Consider the following 15,000-nt stretch of genomic DNA (forward strand, 5'->3'; position numbering starts at 1 on the left):
ATCAGTCACTGTAAGCAGGTAGTCTGCGACAGGGTTAGTTTTAGGGCCAGATAGCGCTGCATTTTGTTTTGTGCTTGTGTTTGTGCGTTCCAATGGGTGATGTAGTTTTGTTTTTGAAGTGTTAAAATTTGGTTTGGCCTGATCTGGTCCGGATGTGGAACAGTGTTAGTGTTGGTTAGTGAGCTCAGTGTCAGGACCAGCTGTGTGAGGGACTCTTCTCTCTGCTCAGCTCTTGGCATTGCAGGGCTTTGTAGTGGTAGGAGTGGGGCTCACTGTTTATTACATGTAGCCAATATTTAATACTCCTTTTTTTATTTTGAGTAATAGTGGGAATTGGCCTAATTCAGCCACACACACACACACATTCACACATAAGGTCTTATTTTGTCTTTGTATTACAGGTAAATAACATAATATTCACATATGATCATAGCATTAAAAAATGCTCACAAACCTACAAGCACACACCCATGCGCACACACACATGCTGTGACTGAGTGTTTCATAATCAGAGAGGAAGCTTTTCCTCCGGCAAACTGCAAAGTGCCAAACAGCTCAGTGCTGTTTGTTGTGGGGGAGGTTGGCACAGTGAAGGCATCAGTAGTGAAGGACGTCCCACAGAGCCTCCACCTCCACGTCACATGCGCCTCCAAGTCACACACACCTCCACGTCACACGCGTCTCCACCTCCACGTCACACGCGCCTCCACGTCACACGCGCCTCCACGTCACACGCACCTCCACGTCACACGCGCCTCCACCTCCACGTCCCACGCGCCTCCACCTCTACGTCCCACGCGCCTCCACCTCCACGTCCCACGCGCCTCCACCTCCACGTCACATGCGCCTCCACGTCACACGCGCCTCCGCGCCTCCACGTCTCCACCTCCACGTCACACGCGCCTCCACCTCCACGTCACACGCACCTCCACGTCACACGCGCCTCCACCTCCACGTCACATGTGCCTCCACCTTTACGTCCCAGGCACCTCCACGTCACACGCGCCTCCACCTCCACGTACCACAGAGGCATGCTCACCCCTAAGTCGAGTGTCATAATCAGAGAGGAAGCTTTTCCTCCGGCAAACTGCAAAGTGCCAAACAGCTCAGTGCTGTTTGTTGTGGGGGAGGTTGGCACAGTGAAGGCATCAGTAGTGAAGGACGTCCCACAGAGCCTCCACCTCCACGTCACATGCGCCTCCAAGTCACACACACCTCCACGTCACACGCGTCTCCACCTCCACGTCACACGCGCCTCCACGTCACACGCGCCTCCACGTCACACGCACCTCCACGTCACACGCGCCTCCACCTCCACGTCCCACGCGCCTCCACCTCTACGTCCCACGCGCCTCCACCTCTACGTCCCACGTGCCTCCACCTCCACGTCACATGCGCCTCCACGTCACACGCGCCTCCGCGCCTCCACGTCTCCACCTCCACGTCACACGCGCCTCCACCTCCACGTCACACGCACCTCCACGTCACACGCGCCTCCACCTCCACGTCACATGTGCCTCCACCTTTACGTCCCAGGCACCTCCACGTCACACGCGCCTCCACCTCCACGTACCACAGAGGCATGCTCACCCCTAAGTCGAGTGTCAGAAACGTGGAGTTCATGAGGAACATGGACCTAGGGGCCTACTGCAGCACATGCAGCACAGACACACACGCACACACACACACACACACACACACACACACACACAAGTAGACATGTCTCCTCAGAAACAGGGTTCCTGTCTGATTTATTAAGCTCTTTGAGGTTTGTGCTGGCAACGCAGAACCACGGCTCCCTAACCGTGCGAGGCTGCTTGTGTACAGGTGTGCTGTGGAACCTGTCCTCGTGTGACGCCGTGAAGATGACGATCGTGCGCGACGCCCTCGGGCCGCTCACCAACACGGTGATCATCCCGCACTCAGGGTGGGGGGCGGCCCCCCAGCGCGAAGACCACAAGCTCCAGCTGCACTGCTCCACGGTGCTGAGGAACACCACGGGCTGTCTCAGGTCCAAACACTCCCCTAACACTCCACAAACACTCCCTTAACTCCCCAGTGTTCACTCCCTGAACATTCTCACACTCATAAATAATAGTTTTGTGATTCTGTGTATATTTTTAAAACCAGCATACTTCAAGCACGTCGTTGTGTGCACATGTGTTTGTGCACGCACATATTTGTGTCGGGCTCCATATTTTGTTTTTGTATGTATGCGTGTGGGCATGTGTGTGTGTGGGTGTGTGTGTGTTTGTATGTAACCGTGTGTGTGTCTCTGTGTTGTCCAGAAACCTGAGTTCTGCGGGTGAAGAAGCCCGTCGACAGATGCGCAGCTGCGAGGGTTTGATCGACTCTCTTCTCTACATCATCAAGACGTGCGTCAACACCTCCGACTTCGACAGCAAGGTGAGTGACTCACAGCTCCGCTAGATAGCGCTCACTCGCCACACACGCCGTTTTGTGTTGGTTTGGCTAGTCCCCAGCAGCAGGGTGTGTTATGTGTGCTACCAGCTGGTGCTTGGCTGAGGAGGAACGTCCCACGCTCTGTTCTCGCTCAGCTTCCGGGCCAGGAAGAAAAAAAAGAATCAAGGCATTTATACGCTTTGATGTCGGGCCACAAAATGTCGCTGTGGTTGTGCGAGTGGTAGTGCGCCTCCTGCTGGTGGGATGGACCCTTGACTTTTTCTTTGCACGGCAGATTGTAGAAAACTGCGTGTGCACTCTGAGAAACCTGTCGTACCGCCTGGAGGTGGAGATGCCGCCCTCACGGCTGCGGGACGCGCAGGACCTGGACCTGCTCCTGGCGGGACACGTGTCCAGCAAGCAGGACGACTCCAGCTGTTGGGGCCTGCGCAAGAGGAAGAAGAAAAGGGCGTGGCAGGAACAGCAGGCAAGTCCCACCATCCCCGCCCACTCCGACAACCATGCCCACCCTACCAACCCCGCCCACTCTGACAACCACGCCCACCCTACCAATCCCGCCCACCCCACCAAGCTCACTAACCCAATCAATCCCATATCCCCACCCCACCCTGTAACCACATCAGCCCCTTCGCCGATACGACCCGGCTGGGCTGGTGATACCTCTGCGTGTTCCCTCCGTGCAGTGGGACGGCGTGGGGCCCATCCCGGGCTTCGCGGGCAGTCCGAAGGGGGCGGAGATGCTGTGGCACCCATCGGTGGTGAAGCCGTACCTCACCCTGCTGGCGGAGAGCTCCAACCCGGCCACGCTGGAGGGCGCCGCCGGCTCGCTCCAGAACCTGTCGGCTGGGAGCTGGAGGGTAGGCGGCTGTCACGCTGACACGCTAGTTACAGGCCCAGAGTGCAGAAGGGCATTGTGGGAGTGTCTGTGCAGCGGGTTAATTAATCGCGACAGTTTCAGGCGCGATTAATGAGAAAAAGTCTGTGCCGATCATGACTTTCTGTGTTCTTGGCTGCGTCTGTATGTGTGTGTGTGTGTGTGTGTGTGTGTGTGTGTGTGTGTGTGTGTGTGTGTGTGTGTGTGTGTGTGTGTGTGTGTGTGATCAGTTTGCAGCGTACATCCGGGCAGCCGTGCGTAAAGAGAAGGGTTTGCCCATCCTGGTGGAGCTCCTCAGGATGGATAACGACAGGGTGGTGTGCTCCGTGGCAACCGCGCTACGCAACATGGCTCTGGACGCCAGGAACAAGGAGCTGATTGGTCAGTTGCTCGGGCAGAATGTGAATAAATTTGGCAGCCGTCTACATATTAAAGGTGGAGTCATGAAGTTGCCTGATGCTGGTATGACTGTACAGTTGTGTTTGCAATCTTTGCACAGTCTGCTGTACAGATTTAGATTACTTGAGCATCATCAGAGCGCTTTTGTGCATATTGGGTTAATGGAGTAAGTGCATAGATTGCATCTTTAAGATGAATATAATCACTATAATAAACTACATGTAATGTGCTGTATTTCACCTCTACTGATGAAATGGTGTGACGGAAAAGTGGGTTTTGTCGCTCCGCCCCTAGGGAAGTATGCCATGCCGGACCTGGTGGCCCGGTTGCCGGGTCAGGGACCGGCGCTTCTGTCGGACGAGACGGTAGCCGCAGTGTGCTGTGCCCTGCACGAGGTGGCCAGCAGGAACATGGAGAACGCCCGTGCCCTCACCCACGCCGGGGGCGTCCACAAACTGGTCACCATCAGCCGTGGGCGTGGGGAGAGGTGGGCGGTCCCAGAGGAGGGGGGTGAGGGGCCATAGGACAGGTGGGCGGTCCCAGAAGGTAGGGCAGTCCGTAGTGGGCAGTCCGTAGGAGAGATGTGGGGGAGATGAGAAAACACACGTTTTGTTTAACCAGTGAAAATCAAAAAGATGTATTAAGCATGTCTGACATAAAGTTGAAGACACAAGTTGAAGGGAACTCAAGTAGTACTGATAGTTTGTTCTTTGTGTAGATAAACAGGATGGAGGTGAGGATGGAGGTGTAGATAGACAGGATGGAGGTGAGGATGGAGGTGTAGATAAACAGGATGGAGGTGAGGATGAAGGTGAGGATGGAGGTGTAGATAAACAGGATGGAGGTGAGGATGGAGGTGTAGATAAACAGGATGGAGGTGAGGATGGAGGTGTAGATAGACAGGATGGAGGTGAGGATGGAGGTGTAGATAGACAGGATGGAGGTGTAGATAAACAGGATGGAGGTGAGGATGGAGGTGTAGATAAACAGGATGGAGGTGAGGATGGAGGTGTAGATAGACAGGATGGAGGTGAGGATGAAGGTGAGGATTGAGGTGTAGATAGACAGGATGGAGGTGAGGATGGAGGTGTAGATAAACAGGATGGAGGTGTAGATAGACAGGATGGAGGTGAGGATGGAGGTGTAGATAGACAGGATGGAGGTGAGGATGGAGGTGTAGATAAACAGGATGGAGGTGAGGATGGAGGTGAGGATGGAGGTGTAGATAAACAGGATGGAGGTGAGGATGGAGGTGTAGATAGACAGGATGGAGGTGAGGATGGAGGTGAGGATTGAGGTGTAGATAGACAGGATGGAGGTGAGGATGGAGGTGTAGATAAACAGGATGGAGGTGTAGATAGACAGGATGGAGGTGAGGATGGAGGTGTAGATAGACAGGATGGAGGTGAGGATGGAGGTGTAGATAGACAGGATGGAGGTGAGGATGGAGGTGTAGATAGACAGGATGGAGGTGAGGATGGAGGTGTAGATAAACAGGATGGAGGTGAGGATGGAGGTGTAGATAAACAGGATGGAGGTGAGGATGAAGGCCATCCTTCCGTCTCTATCTATCATGCAGGTATTCCATGAAGGTGGTGAAGGCTGCAGCTCAGGTGCTGAACACCCTGTGGCAGTACAGAGATCTACGCAACATCTACAAAAAGGTACGCCCCCCCCCCCCCTGCCCCGCCCACGCGTGCCGCCCTGCCCCGCCCACACCTGCTGCCCTGCCCCACCCACACCTGCCGCCCTGCCCCGCCCACACCTGCCACACATGCCCCAACACATGGTTCTCGTGCTATTGTGCCGACAGGACGGGTGGACCCAGAATCACTTTGTCACCCCGGTGTCAACGTTGGAGCGGGACCGGTACCGGTCACAGCCCACCCTGCCAACCAGCAACTTACAGACGTCACCCGTAATCCAGTCAGGTGACCCAGAACCACCAGCAAAGGATTGTGGGCAATGGCACACAGAACAGAACAAGCAGTGAAACAGTAGTTTCAGTAGTTATCATTTTTAGATAAACTGATGGGATGTTTTTGCTGTAGTCCTGCTGAGCTGTCGTTTGTAGCTTGTTTATGTTTGTGTTTGTGTTTATCGTTGCTAGGCGGCAGTGCCACGTCCTCCCCAGCCATGTTGGGAATTAGGGAACACCATCTGAGTAAGAGGAGAGCTCAGTCTTCTATGCAACTACACAACTATTACGGAGACGCCAACCGCAACAAAACCCTGTACACAGGTAGGCCGGCACGAAGACAGCAGCTGAGGTCAGAAGGTCAGAAGTGGGCGGAGTCACCCACCTCCGTTAAACAGCTTCACTTCAGAAACATCGACAGCACCTCAGGACACGACTGAAGAATGTGTGCTGGACATGTTCTTATACATCCCGTTTGTGGAGTGACTCCACGGTGTCTGTTAACAGTTTCCAGTGACAAAGTTCTTGCAGAATGTTGTGGTTTAAAGTCCATACAAGAACACTGTAAGATTGTGAGAGGACTTTGCTTTAGCTGCCGGCTGCCCCCGTTAAACAGGACCAACTGTGGGTGATGTCTCGTGGTTTGCAGATGACGAGAGACGATGAACTCAAAGCCGCCGTGTCGTTTTTGTGTTTAAGGGTCTGGAAAACATTCGGCTTATTTCATCAGCTCCTACCCCTCACCGTCCCTGGAGGAACCTCCCAGAGTACAGGTGAGACACACACACACACACACATGCACCCACACACACACACATGCACACACACACGTTGTTTTAGTCCTTAGGCTTAAGGCTATTTTCCTGATCCAGTGGAAGAAACTGTCGCTCTTTAATCCGGAATCTCATTTTCAGAACCTTCATGTTTCAGGGATTTCCAACTTGTCTTTTAAAATTACATGTTGTTGAAATATGTCAGATTAGCTCAGAGTGACACCTTCACTTCTGTTAATAAAGTGCTCAAGTTATTAAAGTTCTAAAGTCAGTCAAGCTATTATGTCAGGACAGTGCTTCGGGTGAATTAATTAACAATCGAGGCTGTATTTTTTCTGTATTTGTCTGTAGTTTTCTGTATTTGTTAGTATTTTTCTGTATGTGTCTGTATTCTTTTGTGATCACTCAAACAGAGTCAACACTTAAATGTATAAACTGTCACATTTTATCGCCTGGACTGATTGAATGAACACCGAATCGACCAGTGTGTTCCTTACACCTATTACATCCCATTTAATACCGTCCACCGATTTATGAGGTTCCGTGAGCGGTTAATGGTGATCGTAAAAGTGCTAGATGTAGGAGTTGTGTGGTGTGCACTATGATGCAGGCGTCAGGTTGGGCTTGTGCCCAGTGCCTCAGACGCTTCATGTCATAGATTTGATTCACTCGAATATGGAGTTTCACCCTATTTCATCTTGAGTCGAGTCAAATTGAAACATTTCAAATCAACCAGTGCTGTTGAAGTGACCGAATCGAAAACAGCAGGTAGAGTCGAGGTCAGGTTGAACTTCCTCCTGTTGGGGGACGCAGGTGCGCTCACCTCCGGCTCTCTGTCCACGTGTCTCTCTCTCTCGGCAGCAGGGCCACCTGTACCACTCGGACGAGCCCACCCGGGGAGCGTACGACACGTACGGGATGTACCTGGTGTCCCCGACGGGCTACGGCGAGGGCTACCTGGACGAGGCCTTCCCCTGTCCCGTGGTGAGCGAGCAGCAGGCGCTCAAACACACCAACTACGTGGACTTCTACTCCACCCGCAGGCCTTCGTACAGGGCTCAGGCATACCCGTCTTCTCCAGACTCGTGGGTGTAGCTATGAGAGGGTGTGTGTGTGTGTGTGTGTGTGTGTGTTCACGTATGCATGGTCACGGACAAATGCAGGGTGAAGTCTACCCCACCTGTTGGAATACATGTATCTACCTATTCATACTTTCCCTTGAGAAGACAGTTGGGAAATTGTCCCTACGGAGTGTCCTGAAACTGTCCCTACGGAGTGTCCTGTGCCTGTGAAGGTGGCAGGTTGAGTGTTCAGCTGCGGGACCGCTCCTGTGCCGGTTGCGGGGTGTGCATGCGCGTCAGACTGAAATAAGCTACCACGACAGAGTCTGTGGAAAGAATCACGTATGTGTATGTGCACGTGTGAGAGCGTGAGCAAGCGTGCACGTGTGCACACGCACGCACGCACGAGCGTGTGGCATTAAAGTAACTTGAATCAAAGTCTTACTTTCTGAGATTGAAAGAAGGATATAAAATAATTGTATTTATGTGCGCCAAAGAAGGATATTAAAGTGTCACATTTATTTTTGTTGTTATTATTATTCTGTTGTTGTTATTGTTGTTGTTTTCGGAGTGTGTGACATCAGTACTCCACCTGTGGTTCATTTCAAAGAACTGGATCATCTTCTGTGATTTATTATTATTTATTTGTTTGTTTTTCTTAATGGCATGTTGAAAGAATAACCCCAGTCATTAGAACAATTTAAACACTATAGCTAAATTATGTAAATTATGTTGTGCATAATTATGCATTATGCATAAACTATGCATAAATGAATAATAAATGGGGCAAAAACTTTGATGAAGATCTCATATCTGTGAAACACAAAAACTAATAATGTACTGTGCAATGGTAACAAAATGTCCCCTTGTCCAGTCTCATTGATGTACTTACTGTTAAAACTAGTGTGCCCCGGAGTCCTGTATGAATCTGTCAGTTTATCGTAGACAATGTGTGGTGTGTACACTGCAGCACGAGACTTGTGCCATGTTCCATAGCTATGTAGAGCTGTATGACTATATTAGAGACCTTATGGACACAACAGGTATTATAACACTATCAGAAATAAAGATGAACATTTGTTTTTGTACACGTTATGTGTGTGTATGTGCTTTTAAAATGCATTGTCATTTCAAGGACTTTGCCCCATCTAAAAAGCCTCCTGGGACAGAGTTCTCAAACATCCCTTGTGGAGAGCAACTCTGTAAACTATTCGTCATTAATATCGTTGAAAGAATTTCTTCTGTTGGAGTTCCAGCGACGGCCACGATGTGGCGGTAGAGAGCGAAAACAAACCGCAGAACATGTTTGGACTCTTGGTAATGTAACGAGTTTGGAAGTGTTGTCAGTATTGGTATTGTCTGCAGTAAAATTATTCCAAAACGTCGCTATACATTTTACAGTATTAAAATAACGTTTTGTACATAGAGATAAAATGTATTGAACGCAATTATACTGTATGATAATATAATAAAAGTGTTAATAGTCATACTAAGTATGACTTAGTATACGCTCGCACATGTCTATGTCTTTATGTTTATTTGGGAGCGAGATATAAAGTTGCCAGTAAAGTTGACCCCGGGTCCCACCTGTGACCCAGGTGGAGGTGCGCCACCCGTCACCACGCGCCCTCACCACTAATGACCTCATTATGGGCGCGAGGGAGGAGTTCAGTGCGCTCACTCAGCCCAGTTGGGTTACTTTACTGGATTCATGCGTCGGCAAGTCGGAATGTCCAACAGTACCAGATAAACCAGGTAAATTCATTTAGCTTTTGTTTGTTTCGGTTTTTTTTGTTTGTTTGTTTTTACTTTGTGTAAACTTCATACAACGTGTAAATTGTAAACGTTTAGTAGTAAGAGTAGTAAGGGTTTGTCTTGCAGGTCTGAGTTGAGTTAGATGAGGTTTTCATGTTGGTCTTGTTGATTTCAGCGTGAGCGTGTGCAGCGTGGGTCTTCTCTGTGATGGCTAAAGATCTCTCCGTCTTCCAGCCCAGACCTGGACGGTCTGCTCTGAAAGCTCTTTAGCTCTGGTCACTACAGCGTTGTGTAAAATCATTTATTGCTCCCTGTATCAGCTCTTAACATACAGGCAGGTTGTTTTCTTGTTGCGGCGATGTCATTATGTGTTAATTAGAAAAATACCTAGTTGTCGTGGTTTTTATTCTGCATTTATCAGCGTGTTCTTCAGAGTGCCGCTTCTTTGCGCCTTTGCCCATTTTGGTCTTTGTCGTGGTGTTTGTGGACGCGCGGACATGGGGAACATGTCTTCAATTACAAACAAAACGCTTTGAATTCCAGCGAACGACTGAATGATGTCAACTCGGTGCGTTTTTGTCGAACTCTTAATGGGTTTGGTCAACATGAGCTACTTCACTGCAGGTCCACACTCCACTTCCAGCGCTGAACGTGTGGCTGGTCCCGCTGTTTAGTCCTTCATTCATGCTGTAAGTGCAACACTGTACCAGCGCTGTATACACGTGTTCACAGGCCAGTATGTTTACAGGCTAGTATATTTAAAGGCCAGTATGTTTACAGGTCAGTATGTTTACAGGCTACGTAGTATATTTACAGGTCAGTATGTTTACAGGCTAGTATATTTACAGGCCAGTATGTTTAGTCAAGTCACATTTATTTATATATATATTTTACAACACATGTCACAAAGCAGCTTTACAATTGTATGGGTCCAGATCCCTAATGAGCAATACGACAGTGGCAAGGAAAACTCCCTATGATGGTGGGGATTAGGAAGAAACCTCAAGAGGACCAAGACTCAAAAGGGAACCCAACCTCCATTGGGCGGCCCGTTAGCACAAGTCCGTATTTGTGGTTATGTTTACAGGTCAGTATGTTTACAGGCTAGTATATTAACAGGTCAGTATGTTTATGGGCTACTTAGTATATTTACAGGTCAGTATGTTTACAGGTCAGTATGTTGACAAGCTAATATATTTACAGGCCAGTATGTTTACAGGCTAGTATATGTATGGGCCAGTATGTTTACAGGCCAGTATGTTTACAGGCCAGTATGTTTACAGGCCAGTATGTTTACTGGCTAGTATGTTTACTGGCTAGTATGTTTACAGGCCACAGGCCAGTATGTTTACGGGCCAGTATGTTTACGGGCCAGTATTTTGACAGGCTAGTATATTTACAGGGCAGTATGTTGCTTTATGCAGCCTGTTTTTTGGCTTGAGGAGAGTTCTACTCTTCTGTGTGAATGGTGGTTTTCTTAAGATCCAACTGGCAAATCAAGGTGCAGAAATGTTAGGAAATATTAAAAGGAAACAAGATAGTTAGTGGAGACATGTTACACGTTAGCGTAGACATGTTCTATACAAACTGCCCTACTGGCCTGGTGATGAGTGACAACATCTTGTGTTTGCGTCTGAGTGACAGTGAGAATTGGCCAGTGTTCTGGAGAGTACCGGAACAGCCCGGATGGACACAAGGACATGCAGCATCCTGGACGCAGTTGTGTACAGAGGTTCTCTCGCCAACGAGACAAGACCAACGAGACAAGACCAACGAGGCAGACTAGTGAATGTTTGGCAAACCAGCTATTGCCTCCTGTCCTATGTAATTCAGGGACAATGAAGCGGGATTTCTGTAAAAGTAGCATATTTAGTCTGTTAGATCTGTTACGACAGGCCATGAAAATGCTGATAAGATGAGTTGGTACCGTAGAGGGAGGTGATGAGTTCGTACCGTAGAGGTAGGTTTTACTTTCAGTGATAAGTGATATGACATGATCATTGGCAGTTAAACAAAACATACCCATTCACTCCCCCCTCCCCACACACACAACCACACACACCTCTCTTAAACCCCCTTAGGAGAGCAACCATTAATCTTGTGACACTTGTGACCTGCTGTGTAATTGTCACAGCATGTTACTGTTTTAAAGTCATCATGTGGTCACACTTATGTTACAGTGGTGAGAAGTATGTCATTTCTTTCTTCCCTTTGTAGTTTATGAACTTTACGTTACTGCTCAGCCAATCATCTTGGCTGACCTTAAAGGGCCAATGACCATTTGATGTTCAGACCGGACCCTTGTATAAGACCACTGACGTGTCAGATTTTTTATTCAGATGGTAAGCTAGGGAGAATATTTAGGGCAGGATTTCCATATAAGGAAACAAGGTCATTTTCCCCAAGGTTTCAGCCATAAAACCTATTTAGATGTGTCTGTCCTCATTTCTTCCTGAGCGGAACAGCGCCACCAATGAATCTGAGATTTCGGATTAGTTGCAGTTAAAGTCATAATAAGTGTCACCTGTCACACATGCAGCATTCAGACCCAGCCTGGACCGGGTCGTCTCAGCAGAACCTGTGTTCTCCAGTTCTGTTCACCCATGCCGATCCTTCCCCCCAGCCCATTTTCTGTCCCTTCACCGCCAGATTAAACCTTTTCGGTCCAATTAAGCTTAGATCTAAGTATTACATACGGGCTAGAGAAACATACAATTACCAGAAACTACAAATTAAGCAGTTATTAAAAGTTCTGGGTCAGTTTTGGTCAGACCAAGCCTTTCCAGTTACTTGGTTTTGACTATTTTGGCAAATACAGTAAAGTGAATTCTTAATGCAGTTTTCTCTAGTCTTTAATTTGATATTGGGTAAGGCAGGCAGTCTGTTTTCTGCCTCTCCCAGAAAAACACACGATCTGATGTTAGTACAGCTTTCGAACTTCACTGATAATGCTGAAAGGATAAGGCCACATTAATATACATGAGCAAACATTAATATGCATGAATATGCATTAAATTATTTATAAGTTTGTCCCTGCACTTTTATAGCTGTGTACTGAATACACTGATAATTGAATATTTGTTTCAGTCTACCTGGAAAAGTCTTGAAATGTTCAAAGATTTTTTTATTGCTAACACAGTTCTGTGCATTTGTGTCTGAGCGATCAGAATGATGTAATATGATGTCGTAGTTTGTCCTGTGATGTCATAGACGTTATGTGATGTCATCATTTAGCTTCATTTACACGTAAACAAGGCGTATCCTCCCAGGTCCACTAAAGGAGCACATGTAGCTGCTTATGAGGGCTAATAACTGTGTCATGGGCTTCAAGGTACCTGTTTGGACAGTGAAGGCAAAAATAAACCAACATCAGGGAGTGTGAAGATGTACGAGAGGGAAGATGGTGGAATGGAGCACACGCAGGACAGTGGCCAACGTGTCATGGGCTTTTAGCTGCTATGCTTCCCATAATTCACAACAGCTACACTACGCTTTCTTTGTCACATTCCAGAGCAAGAAATCTGAAAAAGCACATATGGCCATGGATTCCTATCATTTAATTATTATTAAACACATTTTACTTTTTATGGCCTATTTCATATGTAGTAAGATATTTTTATGTCCCCTTCAATATATTTTACATACAGTATAATACAAGTATATTGTATACGACATATATGCCTCCTTTAGGGCTTTGGGCATATGTGAGTGTTGACGCTCATGTGTCACTACACAGGCACTAAAATGGCGGACAGTTTGGGTTGTCTTACATCATCACCGTGTCTACGGTGTGAGTGTTGCGCACGTATCTGTATAAGTCTGGTGTGTGTGTGTGTGTGTGGCAAGGCCCCATGGAGCTGGTTTTGTCCTTGAGTCTTCCCGCGTGACCTCACTTCCTGCAGAGCTGTGAAGACATGCAGGAAATGGTGACTGACAGGAAGTGGCACGGCGGCCATGGATGTAGCCTGCTTCAGTCTGCCTTCCACGGACCACGTCTCCTGAGCAGAAGGATGTGGCCTCTTGACATCCAAGCAATTAGTATCAGATAGAACCAGCCGATTCTGCACATCATGCTCCATTTTAAAGGGCGGCTGGTGACGATTAGTTTGCTGTTTGGCCCAGCAGCATCTAATCAATCCCAGAGAGTTGATGTCGAGAGCTCTTAAATGCTTTTGAAGAACAGTCGTACTGTGGTTATCCCTGTGGTGTGGGATGTGCCCTGTTGCTCAGAACAACCCTTTAGCACAGACGGAGGCTGTTCACATGCGAACCATTCTGACTGTGTACAGCTTGTGGCTTGTTTCCTTCTTCATGAGCTGTTTTCCATCTCTGCCTCAGTGTGCTTCACTGACGTAACAGAAGTCATTTCCAAATCACCTAGACAGAGCTGATTTCCACCCTGCGGTGTGGCCCGCATTTTCTGTTCAGTGTTTGGTTCAGTGTCTGTAGATCTGGAGCTCTGAAGGCATTTCTGCAGAAACTAGACCTTAATGAGTCTGCATGCACGCCAGTGTTCATTACGACTCTTAAACCCCAAACCATAGGTCTCCAGCATGCTATTTTAATAATTCCACGTTTATTTCCATGAACCTATATTCATGGTCTTTATGCCTATCCATCTTGTGTTCTTACAGACCCTACAGACCGCGATGCACAAATACTCTCCCTATATTTCAGGGCCACGCCAGCCTCTCCACTGTCTAGTGCTGTTTTGAAAGACAAAACTCGAGAAAAGGATTTTCAGACATAACTGGGAAACACAGTTCACATGTGAATCAAACCCTTAGACTCTTTGCTGGCCCTCGTACAAATGCTTGTCATCTCTATATAATCCGACTCCATATTATATTGACTGCAATTAAAAAAACCAAAAACTGTTCCTGGGTCAGTCCTCTTACTTTCTAAACAATGGAAGTGAATCCCCTTGCAGGCCTGGGCTGGTCCAGGAGTAGCTTGGTAGACGCACGGGCGTTTCCTGTGATTGTCAGTGTGAAGCAGGCTCACAGAGACTTTTGCAGTCCGACAGTTACATGACACTCTGACACTTGTGGTACTAGAAAAATTTGCTGTCTAGCCATTGGGTCTTTTTTTTATGATGAATTGGTGGGAGTTGGAGTGCGACCGCATCTGTTGGGGAGGACGTGATTGTTTCTGGTGTCTGGGGCTCCAGCCTTAGACCAAAGAGCTTTTAATGAGGTGAGGAATATACAGGATCTCATTGGCCACATTGCACAAACGCTAGGATATGCAAAAATCTCATGGGCATTCCTCTTCGTGGCTTTGTTGCGTAAAAGTCGACTCGTGTCGTGCATGATTAGGGAACGGGAGAAAAGTCTCGGTATGCCTCACGGAAAAAAGGACCTTCCGAAAGGCGCCGAAGGGAAAGTTTGAGGGAAGGAAGAGAGGAAGCGTACATCAGCAGGGAACCAACCCCGGGGCCCGAGATCGCAGGGGCCCGAGAACACCGGGGGCCACCGGACCCTCCGCCCACGCTGGCACTGCTTCCCTGGGGTCTCTGCACAGTGTGTATCCTGAATAAGGTCAGTGAGACGTTTTCTCTCCACAGAAATCGAGGGAAGACGAACTGCAGCCAACGGTCTCGCCATGTTTAAGGCGGCACAGCAAAGTGGACGTGATGCGGGACATGATGCGGGACGCCAGGCGGGAGGGAGGATGAAACACTCATGTAAGGACATGATGACAAATCCTCCAGATTAGGATACAGCGTTCATGTAGGACACTAATTCCACACTAATTATACTAATAAACATCAACTGCTTCTTAATTGAATTTTAA

At 48.3% G+C, this 15,000-nt stretch overlaps 2 protein-coding genes across 8 annotated transcripts in view; both read left to right on the forward strand.

Moving 5' to 3' along the window:
* Positions 1-8,537, forward strand: part of pkp4 (plakophilin 4) — a 23,087-nt gene extending 14,550 nt beyond the window's left edge. For 5 of the 7 annotated variants that reach the window (XM_077015537.1, XM_077015534.1, XM_077015536.1 and 2 more), the window contains 11 exons: positions 1,828-2,011; positions 2,289-2,406; positions 2,699-2,890; positions 3,108-3,281; positions 3,529-3,679; positions 3,992-4,184; positions 5,277-5,361; positions 5,511-5,628; positions 5,808-5,939; positions 6,315-6,388; positions 7,250-8,537. In XM_077015537.1, the coding sequence (XP_076871652.1) occupies positions 1,828-2,011; positions 2,289-2,406; positions 2,699-2,890; positions 3,108-3,281; positions 3,529-3,679; positions 3,992-4,184; positions 5,277-5,361; positions 5,511-5,628; positions 5,808-5,939; positions 6,315-6,388; positions 7,250-7,483 (1,655 nt within the window). In that variant the 3' untranslated portion in view covers positions 7,484-8,537. The remainder of the gene's footprint in view (positions 1-1,827; positions 2,012-2,288; positions 2,407-2,698; positions 2,891-3,107; positions 3,282-3,528; positions 3,680-3,991; positions 4,185-5,276; positions 5,362-5,510; positions 5,629-5,807; positions 5,940-6,314; positions 6,389-7,249) is intronic. The other 2 variants (XM_077015535.1, XM_077015541.1) reach the window with 1 other exon arrangement.
* A 557-nt stretch (positions 8,538-9,094) lies between these two features.
* The window catches only part of tanc1a (tetratricopeptide repeat, ankyrin repeat and coiled-coil containing 1a), a 71,544-nt gene continuing 65,638 nt past the window's right edge, over positions 9,095-15,000 (forward strand). The window contains exons 1-2 of the mRNA XM_077016053.1: positions 9,095-9,204; positions 14,771-14,890. Coding sequence (XP_076872168.1) covers positions 9,099-9,204; positions 14,771-14,890 — 226 coding nt within the window. The 5' untranslated portion in view covers positions 9,095-9,098. The remainder of the gene's footprint in view (positions 9,205-14,770; positions 14,891-15,000) is intronic.

The sequence above is a fragment of the Brachyhypopomus gauderio genome, chromosome 8 (genome assembly GCF_052324685.1).
Source record: "Brachyhypopomus gauderio isolate BG-103 chromosome 8, BGAUD_0.2, whole genome shotgun sequence".
NCBI lineage: Eukaryota > Metazoa > Chordata > Actinopteri > Gymnotiformes > Hypopomidae > Brachyhypopomus > Brachyhypopomus gauderio.